The sequence below is a fragment of the Epinephelus fuscoguttatus genome, linkage group LG17 (genome assembly GCF_011397635.1).
Source record: "Epinephelus fuscoguttatus linkage group LG17, E.fuscoguttatus.final_Chr_v1".
Lineage (NCBI taxonomy): Eukaryota > Metazoa > Chordata > Actinopteri > Perciformes > Serranidae > Epinephelus > Epinephelus fuscoguttatus.
This window is the reverse complement of record NC_064768.1, coordinates 29,350,812-29,363,236: the sequence shown is the minus strand read 5'-3', so window position 1 is coordinate 29,363,236 and position 12,425 is coordinate 29,350,812. Positions and strand designations below refer to the sequence as shown.

Sequence of the window (12,425 nt, the reverse complement as noted above, 5' to 3'; positions counted from 1 at the left end):
CTAAACTATAAAATAATACTAATAATTTAAAAAGTAAATCTACTTGCACACATCCTCTAATGACTGATCTGTAGATAAAAAGTGAAAAACTCTTTAGGTACACCTTTCCAGTTTAATTTGATTTAAGAGTTTGGGGAATTAATGCAGACTGTATCACACTGAACCAAAAGAGACTCAAATGCAGACTCAAGGACGGAATAAAGTTCAAAACAAAGTCCTTTAACTTCAGGCTAGGATCGGTACACAGATGTCAGTCACTCAAGCAAAGGTATCCAAAAACGACAGGCAAAGACAAAATCCAGAAATCCAAAAAGAGGGTCAATATCACAAGGCAAACAAACTAACAAAGAAACGGCTGAAACGCTGACTCAAAGTACAAGATGAACTGGCACAGACAAAGGGAAACACAGAGACTAAATAGGGGAGACAACAAGACACAGGTGTGACACATTAGGACAGGTAGGTAAACAAACAGGTGAGAAACACAGGACAGCAGGAAGTGAAGAGACCTGAAACGAGACAAGGTGTGAGTTTCAAAATAAAACAGGAAACACAAGACAAGAAACATGAGAATGTGACAGACTGATCACAACAGTATTACAAAGTTTAAATAACATATCCCTGAAATTACCCGAAACGAGAGGAGCAGCTTCAACGGTTACAAGTATGTCGCCACACCTTTGACCTGTGGGCTGATGCAGAGCTGGGACAGACTCACACTCAAAACACTGACGGTCATGAAAACAGTGTTCACAACTATAATAAAGATTTGAAATGGGATGACCAGCCATGTTCTCAGACATAAACGTTTGTCTGTGCATCTCGTGCAGTCTGTCTTCAGGCTCTGAGTTAGTTATGTCAGACTGTACCTTGTAACTTGCCACCTGTTGCTCCGTGTACATGCAGTGAAACTCCAAAATAAAAAAGTGTGTGAGGTGCATACAGAGGTCATTTTATTCACATTCATTTATGCGAATGTTGGGGACTCACTGCAGCAACGTGGTGGCTCAAAGGAAATGTTTTCGCATATTTTAATAACTCATTGTGCAAAGTAGAAATGTAATATTAACATAATTAACATGACAGGTTAACAGTAATGACGTGTCAGCATTTTACTTTTCACCTGTTTATATTGATTTCAGTTATTAAAGTGTTTTTCCATGTCTGCTCCAGTCTCTGTGTATTAGATAAATATGGGAACAGCACAGGTGTAACAGCTGTTGCAGCCACCAGTACACCGCCTATTCAGCATGTGAATATTTAATCATGCACATAAAACTCAACATTTACTACATGCTCACTTATGAGAATGAAATCACACTGCTGTGAGTTCAAGCAGCATAAAGTGTATATTAAGTGTATGTAACAGAGGCAGCAGGCAGGAGTGGAGCAGCAAACACTCAGATACCCTTTTAAATATTTGTCTCATTGCGGCTCTTAAGTGCAATAAGGCAGAAATGTTTGATCACATTAAAAACCTTTCTTTAGTCTGGTTCAGAAAAACCTCAGTCTGTCTTTACTGGGGAGGAAATTAAACACAAAAACCTTAAAAAGTTATTTGAATGAATTATCGACTTCTGTGTGACATGTCCAGGTGCTGGTGGTCTTGTTTTTGGCTCATGTTGAGTTACTGTGTGGTTGTGTACAGCTGAAAGTGTTTGCCAAGTTCAGTTGACCAATAATATTGTGCCAACAGTGCAGACACCCTCTCTGAAGCATGTAAAAGAAAGCAGTGTGTCACCTCTGTCCTTCAGGGTCTTGATCCCATCCAGCGGTGCAGATCAACTCCAACCAACATACGACCCCTCGTCCTGCTCCTGTGACACAGAGACGCCAACATGCTCTCGCTCCTCTTGTTGTTTGGTCTGGCTCTGGGTGCTGTGTCTTCTCCTGATGTGAAGCTACAGCGTGGCAACTGTCCCATGTTCTGGTACAGCTTCAACAGCCGCTGCTATAAGTACGTCGCCACAGACATGACCTGGGCTGATGCAGAGATCTTCTGTATGTCAGAGGGAGCCCACCTGGTGTCCATCCACAATCAAGATGAACAGAATTTTGTCAGATCCCTGATCCAGAACTTTGACCATGCTGAGGGACCAACCTGGATTGGAATCAGTGACGCCCACAAAGAAGGCACATGGATGTGGTCTGATGGGTCTGCAGTCAAGTATACCTATTGGTATACAGGCACGCCAGACAGTGGACAAACCCAAAACTGTGCTTACACCAACTGTGTCACACAATGGAATGACTATGAGTGTTCTACCTATTTTCCCTCTGTTTGTGCATTTCCTTTAACCTGTCCTTGCAACTGAGACAGTAACATACATCTGATTGAACCTGGTCACTGTTCACCTGTTTCTTTGTTGACATGCATGTGGCCTCCACAATAAAGACACAAATGTACACTATACGTGTGTGTGTGTGTGTGTGTGTGTGTGTGTGTGTGTCTGTACAGAAGTCATTTCATCTTCATGAATGTTGGACATTCACACTGGTAACTCCAGTTGCTGATCAAAAGGAATATTTCCACACCTTTATAATAATGTCAAACTAATAATTATAATAAATATAATAATAAATTAATTAGTTGATACAGTAAATATTATGACACTTGAATACACAGATTTCTATGCCCTGCAAGTTTGTGTTTGCAGTTTGTTGTGTCCACGTCTGCTCTGACTGTCCATCATCCACTGCCTGTGTGCGTGTGTGTGCGTGTGTGTGTGTGTGTGTGTGTGTTACATCTGGGAACAACACAGGCTTAATGTGTAGAAAACTACTTATCCGTAGGATTATTATATATTCATATGGACATTTATAAACTAATTTTTGATAAACGTCACTCTGCTGTGAGTGAGACCAGTAGAAGGACTTCAAAATATATTTTGATGCAAAAATCCATCAAAATATCATAAATATTATGAAACACTAATAATAAAAAAAATTAATGATTGTAGTAGCATGGAGCTGCCGAGTGGCCAAAGAAAGAATTCCCTCAAAAAACATAAAATCAATAAGCAAATAAATTAATTAATTAATACTAATACGACTAATAATAATAATAATGATGACTTTTAAGAAATACTTGAAAACATTCTCTCATGGCAGATCAATTTAAAAAAAACAACAACAAACAAACAAACAAATAAAACAAATTTAAAAAAATTTAGGTACACCTTTCCAGTTACATTTAATTCAGGAGTTTAGGGAATTTTCTCAGTAAATGATGAAAGCAAACTGCACATAATCCTCCTCTGTTACTAACTAATGCAGACTGATCACAACAGTATTACAAAGTTTAAATAATATATCGCTGAAATGACCCAAAACAAGAGGAGTAGCTTCAACGGCTACAAGTATGTTGCCACACCTTTGACCTGTGTGCTGATGCAGAGCTGGGTCAGACTGGTGGAATGCAGGAGAGCCAAGAAAACATTGACGGTCATGAAAACAGTGTTCACAACTATAATAAAGATTTGAAATGGGGTGACCAGCCATGTTCTCAGACATAAACGTTTGTCTGTGCATCTCGTGCAGTCTGTCTTCAGGCTCTGAGTTAGTTATGTCAGACTGTACCTTGTAACTTTCCACCTGTTGCTCCGTGTACATGCAGTGAAACTCTAAAATAAAAAAGTGTGTGAGGTGCATACAGAGGTCATTTTATTCACATTCATTTATGCAAATGTTGGGGACTCACTGCAGCAACGTGGTGGCTCAAAGGAAATGTTTTCGCATGTTTTAATAATTCAGTGTGCAAAGTAGAAATGTAATATTAACATAATTAACATGACAGGTTAACAGTAATGACGTGTCAGCATTTTACTTTTCACCTGTTTATATTGATTTCAGTTATTAAAGTGTTTTTCCATGTCTGCTCCAGTCTCTGTGTATTAGATAAATATGGGAACAGCACAGGCGTAACAGCTGTTGCAGCCACCAGTACACCGCCTATTCAGCATGTGAATATTTAATCATGCACATAAAACTCAACATTTACTACATGCTCACTTATGAGAGTGAAATCACACTGCTGTGAGTTCAAGCAGCATAAAGTGTATATTAAGTGTATGTAACAGAGGCAGCAGGCAGGAGTGGAGCAGCAAACACTCAGATACCCTTTTAAATATTTGTCTCATCGCGGCTCTTAAGTGCAATAAGGCAGAAATGTTTGATCAAATTAAAAACCTTTCTTTAGTCTGGTTCAAAAAAACATCAGTTTGTCTTTACTGGGGAGGAAATTAAACACAAAAACCTTTAAAAGTTATTTGAATGAATTATCAACTTCTATGTGACATGTCCAGGTGCTGGAGGTCTTGTTTTTGGCTCATGTTGAGTTACTGTGTGGTTGTGTACAGCTGAAAGTGTTTGCCAAGTTCAATTGACCAATAATATTGTGCCAACAGTGCAGACACCCTCTCTGAAGCATATAAAAGAAAGCAGCGTGTCACCTCTGTCCTTCAGGGTCTTGATCCCATCCAACGGTGCAGATCAACTCCAGCCAACATACGACCCCTCGTCCTGCTCCTGTGACACAGAGACACCAACATGCTCTCGCTCTTCTTGTTGTTTGGTCTGGCTCTGGGTGCTGTGTCTTCTCCTGATGTGAAGCTACAGCGTGGCAACTGTCCCATGTTCTGGTACAGCTTCAATGGCCGCTGCTACAAGTACATCGCCACAGACATGACCTGGGCTGATGCAGAGCTCCACTGTTTGTCAGAGAGAGCCAACCTGGTGTCCATCCACAGTCTGGATGAACATAACTTTGTCAGATCCCTGATCCAGAACTTTGACCCTTCACAGGGAAGAACCTGGTATGGCCTCAGTGACATTCACAAAGAAGGCAACTGGATGTGGTCTGACGGTTGCCCAGTGGGCTTTGTCTTTTGGTATTCGGGACAGCCAGATGGTGCATCAGGTCAAAACTGTGTTCAAACCAACGTTTTTGGATCAGCATGGAATGACATTGAATGTTCTCTCGCCTCTCCCTTTGTTTGTGCAACACGTATAAACTGCCCTTAGCAACTGAGGTGTTACATGTGAGACTGAACCTGGTCACTGTGACATGCATGAAGCCTTCACAATAAAGATGGAAATGTACACCTATATATGTGTGTATAGGAATCATTTCACTAACTTTGATTTTCAGGAATGTTGCATTCACACAGGTAAATTCAGCTGCTGAACAAAGAGAATATTTCCACTGTTTTTAATCATTTCATAATTGATATTACTAATAAATACAATTAAATCATCAGCGTACAAGCAGATTGTAAGCATTTGAATGCTTGTTTCTTTTTTAATCAGCAAGAAGCAAAACTCCTATCCATAGTGGTCATCATTACTGTATATGCTGATGCTCCTCTGACGTTATAAATCTACTTTCAGAAACATTCGATGTGGCTTATGACCTGTGAAAACGTGTTTCACATGACTATTTTGTTTTAGATCTTTAATGCATCTATTAATTTATGCACAAATCGTGCTACTTTGTGTAAAGCAGTGGCGAAAATCCCATTTCATAGTTGTGGGGGGGGATAAACAGTAAAATTTTAGAGAATAATTCCAGGGGGGGGACGAGGAAAAAAAGTTGTAGCCTGTCTTTTATACAGCATCTTTTACCGCAATTTGACACTTTAATCTTCTCTCTATCTCTCCAACGGGCAGAGTGAATGTCTATACTTATGAGAAATGGCTTAACAACTAAACATTTCCTGCAATTAAACTGGTAACTGGTTTTTAAACAGTGTGCTGTGAGATCTGCTGCTGCACACCTCACAACCGTGCGTAATAGTCGCGCATAATGACCGCTCCTCATCCGTTAGACTGCATGTCTTTCATGTTTGTCTCACTGACAGGTGGAGAGCCTACAGACAGGTACCCATTAGCTACGCTCTGTCACAACCGTGTGTAATAGTCGCGCGTAATGACCGCTCCTCGTAGGTTAAATTGCACGTTTTTCATGTTTGTCTCACTGACAGGTGGAGAGCCTACAGACAGGTAGCCATTAGCTACGAGCTGCTCCGCCACTGACTGCTCTTGTCCTGTCCTCTCCCTCTTCTTTCTCTCCTGTCCTCTCTGACTATCACTAAACTCTGAGCTTAATCATTAGCTTTTAGCTTAGCAGCACTCGTAATTGAGTAGGCTTTTGAACAATGCAGGAGAAATGTTTATATTATCAGCCTGGGCCTGGGGCTTGTTGTAACAGTAAATGGGATGTGTTGTAACTTGTGTAAGTTAAACTGTGTCTATGTGAGTGAACATCTTACCCTGCGATGCGCGATGTGGGCAGCGGGTCCAGCCACACACTGCTACTGCTGCCAAGTAGCCCCGCCCGTTGGAAAGAGTGTGGGATATACCACTACTAGGAATGGGAGGGGGGGACTAAATCTTTTAAGATTTAAATAGCACATTATTGCGCGATTATAATGAGCACCGCTTACATTGTGCTTTCAATAAATACTACTGCACTGTTCAAAAATGATTAATTGTGTCTCACATTATTCTAGGGGGGGACAGCTTTACTGAAGGGGGAGTCATGTCCCCCCTGTCCCCCCCGGGATTTCCGCCCCTGGTGTAAAGTGTCAAAAGTTATCCTGGAAAATGCAAAGATTCAGACTCCCTGCAGGAGGCAAAAGGGGGATTTGAACTCTTGATCTTGGCATTAAAAGACAACCACCTTATCACCTCTGAGAAAATCAGTTTGTCATTGCAGGTCACAGTAGGTTTTGACATGATGAATTATGAATTAAGTTAATTTAACTTATTGCATATTTGAGATTTGTCACAGGTGACTGGAAATTTTAGTTTGCAAATTAATAAAGTGGCAGAGGATACGACATGTCAACTTTTAAACTACAAGAGCTACCTAGGTATCTAGCTACCTCAGGCTCCTCCAAAGGGACAGTGTCTGCCTTATTACATGTATCTCTGGAAATAATCATCAGGATGTCACCAAATTTGTACTAGATGTTTACAGACAGCCACTGCATACAATAAAGCAAATAATTCATCAATACCATTGTCCATCTTTGAAATGTATACACATAAACACACATGAATTTCAGCCGAAAATTGAATTAATGGCTTAGGGTTATTAAAAAGCTATGTTCTACATATGCCCGCCATTATTAGTTTAAGTAAGGAGACCAATCACCAAAAAATGACATTTTTATATACTAAAGACTGTTATCTCCTCACAAAGGTTGGTTATTGACTATTCACATTACCCTTTGATGTCATCAGCCCCCAACAGGAAGTGAAGCCAGCCCTTCAAATTGACACATGCAGTGGGGGCCTGTCGGTGTAAATGTGTCAAGAGATGGACACAAACCCAAGAAAGGGCCCAAAAAACAGATCTACTATACTTTATATTATAATATATATGATAATGATCATTTCTTCATCATTCTAAAAACATTCGTTGATGATGTTGTATGTTATCTTTGAATAAAATGTTACAGTGAGTCAAATGAGTTTAACATGGTTTGAAAACTTTGACAGAATGAATTGGAAAAATCAAATATTAATCATAAATAAATAATGAATTATCTAGACATTTATATAGCCTATTGTTGTTTTTCCATTTCCACTGCTAGCAAGATGACATTTAGCCTTCTATTTATTATTCTTACTTTCGAGATTTACCTTTCTCTTTAAGATACAATTACAAAAGTAGTATTCTCCATACTATCCTAATGATATGCTTCATTGATACTTATCAGGGACACATCAGGAATTTAACAGCTAAATGTTTGATTGGTTAATTCAGTAGCATCTTTTGTTTCTATTAATGTTAGTGATGGCGAAGTGTTGTTGCTCTAACACAGCTCTAACTCACAGTCACGATGCATGATGTTGAACCACATAGGATTATAGACAGTAATGTTCATGTACACTCCAAGACTGAAGAATAATATGCAATCAGTAATAAGCAATGTAGTACCTGCACTACATGTAACACCTTTTCTAAAGGTTAATTTATAGAAGCAAAGTGGAAAAACTACTTGCAGTGGGTAGATGTTTCCAGTTTTATTGGATTGAAGAGTTACTGGGAATGAACTCAGCCTGTGATGAGAGCAACCTTCATTCCCTGGATGACACAGTGTAAATTATATATCCCTGAAATGACCCAAAACATGAGCATCAGCTTCAGTCATGGGACCAAATGTGTTTCAATGTGTTGGATATGTTACTGTGAGAGAGAGACAGAACAAAATGGGAGCAGTGAGAGGGAAGGAGAGAAGGAAGTAGAGATGCACAAGAGGCCATTTCAGTTTGAAAGACTAATTGTGGTCTTACGCAAAGCCAAACGGTTTGTGGTGGCAGTGGAGGCAGAACAGTTTTGCAGTGTGTAAACAGCTGCATTTGTCTCATCTCAGCTGATTCCAGCTGGCATGAGCTGTGACGAGAAGCGGTAAACACTCCCAGCCATGTGCTGTGTTTGTGTGTGTGGAGGAGAGGTCTGGTCAGTGGTGGTTTAGACCCGCGGTGCAGCAGTATGGTTTCCTGACGCTGCTAACCCCTATCATTTTGCAGTCATCCTGACGGGTACTTTACCCAGCAGGCCTCTGACAACTAAACAACAGTGGAGGATGAAGTAATAATGAGGGAGGTGAGACAATGACAACAGACACACTTGGTGTGATGCAGGTGGTGTGTAGTTGTCAATCTGGCATAGTGCCCTTAGAAATAGATACAATAGGTTTTCGCCAGGCTTTTGAAAATACTCATTTCAAATACCATGTGCTTGACTAAATGTTGGCTCTGAGAAGTTGCTAGGCAACCTGTGAAGACTCCTGAGCCTGGCCAAGAAGAAATATGGCACAAGGAAGCTTCAGGAACATAACTAGGAATTGTTAATATACTACTTGATGGGGTAATGGGTAAAGTGGGACACTTAAGCTTCATCTTTTTTATCTTCACATCTAGGCCTATATACTTGCATGAGTAAAAATTAACACTGAGCTCATCATAAACAAGTACCTCAAGATAGAAAAAGGTTCTGTGGCTATTAGGGGTAGATGATACCACAAAATTTGGTTTCAGTCTGATACCAAGTAATACAGGGGCAGAACACTTTCTTTTTTGTTGCAGGGAAACGCATTGTGTCATGATTTATGAGGTGAATAATCAGTCTGCTACAGCTAATGATGTCCAAGTACAGTTTAAAAATGTAACATTAACCAATGTTGAAGATCTGATTCGACTCAACCTGGATATTTCTTGCCTACTGTAAATGTCTCTGAACAGATTCTGCCAGTGAACTTTGTCTCTGCGTCAGGGGTCTGGATGCTGAAACATTTACTTCCTCTTCCTGTCTTTTCGGTTGCAGCTCCAAGTTCTCTTTCACATGTGTTTTTTTCCTCTTTCATTAAGCCGTCACTGCTGTTATGTGTCGGATTAAACCAGTCAGGGTGCACACCCTTGAGCAGACAACACAAAGCAGTGGAGAAGCAAACAGTACATGCATTAGATGTATTCACGACAACGGAACGTTGTTCTCACAGTTTTACTCTAAATAGGTACGACATAGAAGAGTGAAACAAATCTCTTTTTTGATATTAATCCTATTGATGCTAGGATTGAGCTTCAAAATGAAAATGTAGTATCTGTAGAGTTTATATTTTGGTATTGATCCACCCACCCTGACATCACTTCCAGGGGCATGGCACATCTTATTCAACAACTTTGCTGTGAACCATGATGGAAAGTAAAATGACTTGTGTTCTGGGGTGAATGTTATGGTCTTAGAAAATGATGGCTAGTTTGTAATTAATCATTTGTTATGGTATGTAATAGTGAATTAGAGTTTCTTCTAAAAAAAATTGGTTCATATTAATTTTCTTTTTTTTTTTGTGACTTTGACATTTTCACAGTTTGCCAGTATGCTGTTGTGAGCATTTATACTTGTGCGGTGGTGTGCCTCTGTCACTCTGCAGTTACACCTCCAAAACACTAGTTGGCGGCGGAGGTTTCTGTGAAGTGCTGTAAAATTTTGTTTAATAGAGACAATTTCAAACACAAGTACACAAATCGGCTTCACTATAACTCGCAGCATTCACAGACAAACACTTGTCTTTATCTGGACACATTTTCCCCACAAATACAACATGCTAACATTATTAGCACAAGCATATGGCATTTTACATTGTATAGATTAGCCTAGCAGCTAGCGGAGATTTCCTCTTCTCATATGAAACCAAGGACAACAGCAACATTTAACAAAGGTTATGTTACAATATTTGGCTCCATTACAACTCACAAGGTTCACCGACAAAACAATTGTCTCGTACTGAACACGTTTTCCAAACAAATATAACATGCTAACATTATTAGCACAAGCCTATGGCATTTTACATTGTATAAATTAGCCTAGTGACGAGCAGAGATTTCCTCTGCTCATATGAAGTCAGGATAAATCACGCAAATCACAAATGCTATTTTTGTGGAGGCTTTATTGTCTTCACAATTTATTGTTTTGTATCTGTGAAATTAAAGTAAATAAAAGTTTCCACTGAGGGAAATCAGCTTCCTGAAATAGACAGGAGGTCTGCGTCACTGCGACATGTACTGTACATTTCTGGGGAGGTGCACATCGGGCTATGGCGTAGGTTACAGCGTAGCTATGGCATCAATTCAATGCAGAAATATAAATTCCACCTTACCGGTGTTACTGGTAAAGTGGGACAGCCATTCAAGTCATTATAATGGGGAAATTGAGTTTCCTAGATTTTGGTCCTGCATAAATTAAGCTAGCTAGATATTTCAACAAGGATTTACATACTTAACCAGTGATGAACATTTTTCATACATTGCCTATAAAAAGCCCTTTTGAAGAGCCAGATGTGGTGATGACAATGTTCCTAAGAAGACTGAGAACTGGATCATGTGTATTATTGTGAGGACTGATTCCATGAGACATGTGGTGAGGAGAATGGCCTCACTGAAGACGGTCATATTTATGTGTAGACCAGTAAGCTCCCTTAGATACCTTTCCACTCTGAGCGGAATATTACAGTTTGCTGAAATAACAATAAGTAGGCTACTTTCTATGGTCACATATGGTCACAAGATATTGAACATTGTGCAAAAATATTGTAAATAACCAAATAACTGCTGAGGCACTGACAAAACTTCAGATTGCCAGGCAGGGGATGACTTAACCTGCTTCTTCAATAGCTTCTACTTTGTGGAAAATTAAGAAAAAAGTCACATGAAAGTAATGAAAGTGGGTAGCAGACGTAGAAAAACTAAGACACACACTTTTTCTTTCTTCTTTGTTTGATAACTGGATTTACGTTTTCAGAGGGAAAGAAAAATTTGAAAGGGTTGACATTTACAGGTTATTATGCAGTCGTTTCACTGGTCAGGCCCACTTGAGATCAAATCGTGCTGTATGTGGCCGCTGAACTAAAAAGGATTTGACACCTCTGGTGTAGACTAACCTACCGTACCAAAAGCAGAAATAAAATCCAGCCTGTGAAATAGTTATAAGAAGAGATGTTCATGAAGGATCATCCTTTCTAAATCTAAATCTATATGGAATAGATGAAACTCATCACAGAATACTGTGATGTGATGTTTATTGTTGTTGTTTGTATTACTATTGTGTGTTTATTTCATTAGGCCTACACTTAAATAACAATAAAATGTGTTTTAAGTGTCCCACTTTGCCAATTAAGGTGTACCACTTTGACAGTAGACTCTAGAAAAATGTGTTTTGGGGTCGATGTGTGTTTGAGGAAGAAGCATTCATCATGTCTTTAATGTTTCTTTCTTTTTTTCCGTTGTATACTATAGGGGAGCTCTTTACTTATTCAGAATAGTATCACATGAAAGGCTAAGACATTTGGATCGTAATTAAAAATGATGCAGAAGGTAAATAATCAATAAGTGTCCCACTTTACCAGTATTCATCCCATTATCTTGCTGTGGACCCTCATGAGTTGTGTCCTTAATAAAGCCTGAATTGAACTGAAGGTAGTCTACTTGAAGTAGTATCTGTAGAAATATTCATCACGCAGCAGAATAACTTTATTGATATAATGATATAATGTTGCTGACGCATTATTGTGACATTTCATAGACTAAATTATTAATTGAGAAAATCCTTAGCAGAGTAGAACTACTTTGACTACTGAGTGGATCAACACATTATGTTTTTAAAAATGTGATCACAGCCTATGTAAAATTTGTATCTGCAAAGTAACTAATAACATGTGCAATGGTGTTAGAAGTACAATAACTGCCTCTGAAATTTTGAGGAGACGGTAAAAGCACAAAATGGAATAACCTGAAGAAAGTAAAAGTACCTTAAAATTGTAATTGAGCCCTACACATGTGTTAAAAGTCTGTTGAAACTGTAAATAACACACAAACATTGTGCTATCACTCACTGTAGTGTTGCAGGGGCAGGTTCTCCT

At 39.2% G+C, this 12,425-nt stretch overlaps 2 protein-coding genes across 2 annotated transcripts; both read left to right on the top strand.

The window, feature by feature from the left end:
• Positions 1-1,762: 1,762 nt before the first annotated feature.
• Positions 1,763-2,411, top strand: LOC125905393 (lactose-binding lectin l-2-like). The gene has a single exon (XM_049603316.1). It carries the CDS (start codon positions 1,839-1,841, stop codon positions 2,313-2,315), a length of 477 nt encoding a protein of 158 aa, XP_049459273.1. The 5' UTR covers positions 1,763-1,838; the 3' UTR covers positions 2,316-2,411.
• A 2,064-nt stretch (positions 2,412-4,475) lies between these two features.
• On the top strand, positions 4,476-5,106 carry LOC125905394 (galactose-specific lectin nattectin-like). Its single transcript, XM_049603317.1, has one exon. It carries the CDS (start codon positions 4,549-4,551, stop codon positions 5,020-5,022), a length of 474 nt encoding a protein of 157 aa, XP_049459274.1. The 5' UTR covers positions 4,476-4,548; the 3' UTR covers positions 5,023-5,106.
• Positions 5,107-12,425: the final 7,319 nt, after the last annotated feature.

Bases quoted from the DNA above. Each gene is read 5' to 3' on its own strand.
- LOC125905393 (XM_049603316.1), top strand. From the start codon at position 1,839: ATGCTCTCGCTCCTCTTGTTGTTTGGTCTGGCTCTGGGTGCTGTGTCT.
- LOC125905394 (XM_049603317.1), top strand. From the start codon at position 4,549: ATGCTCTCGCTCTTCTTGTTGTTTGGTCTGGCTCTGGGTGCTGTGTCT.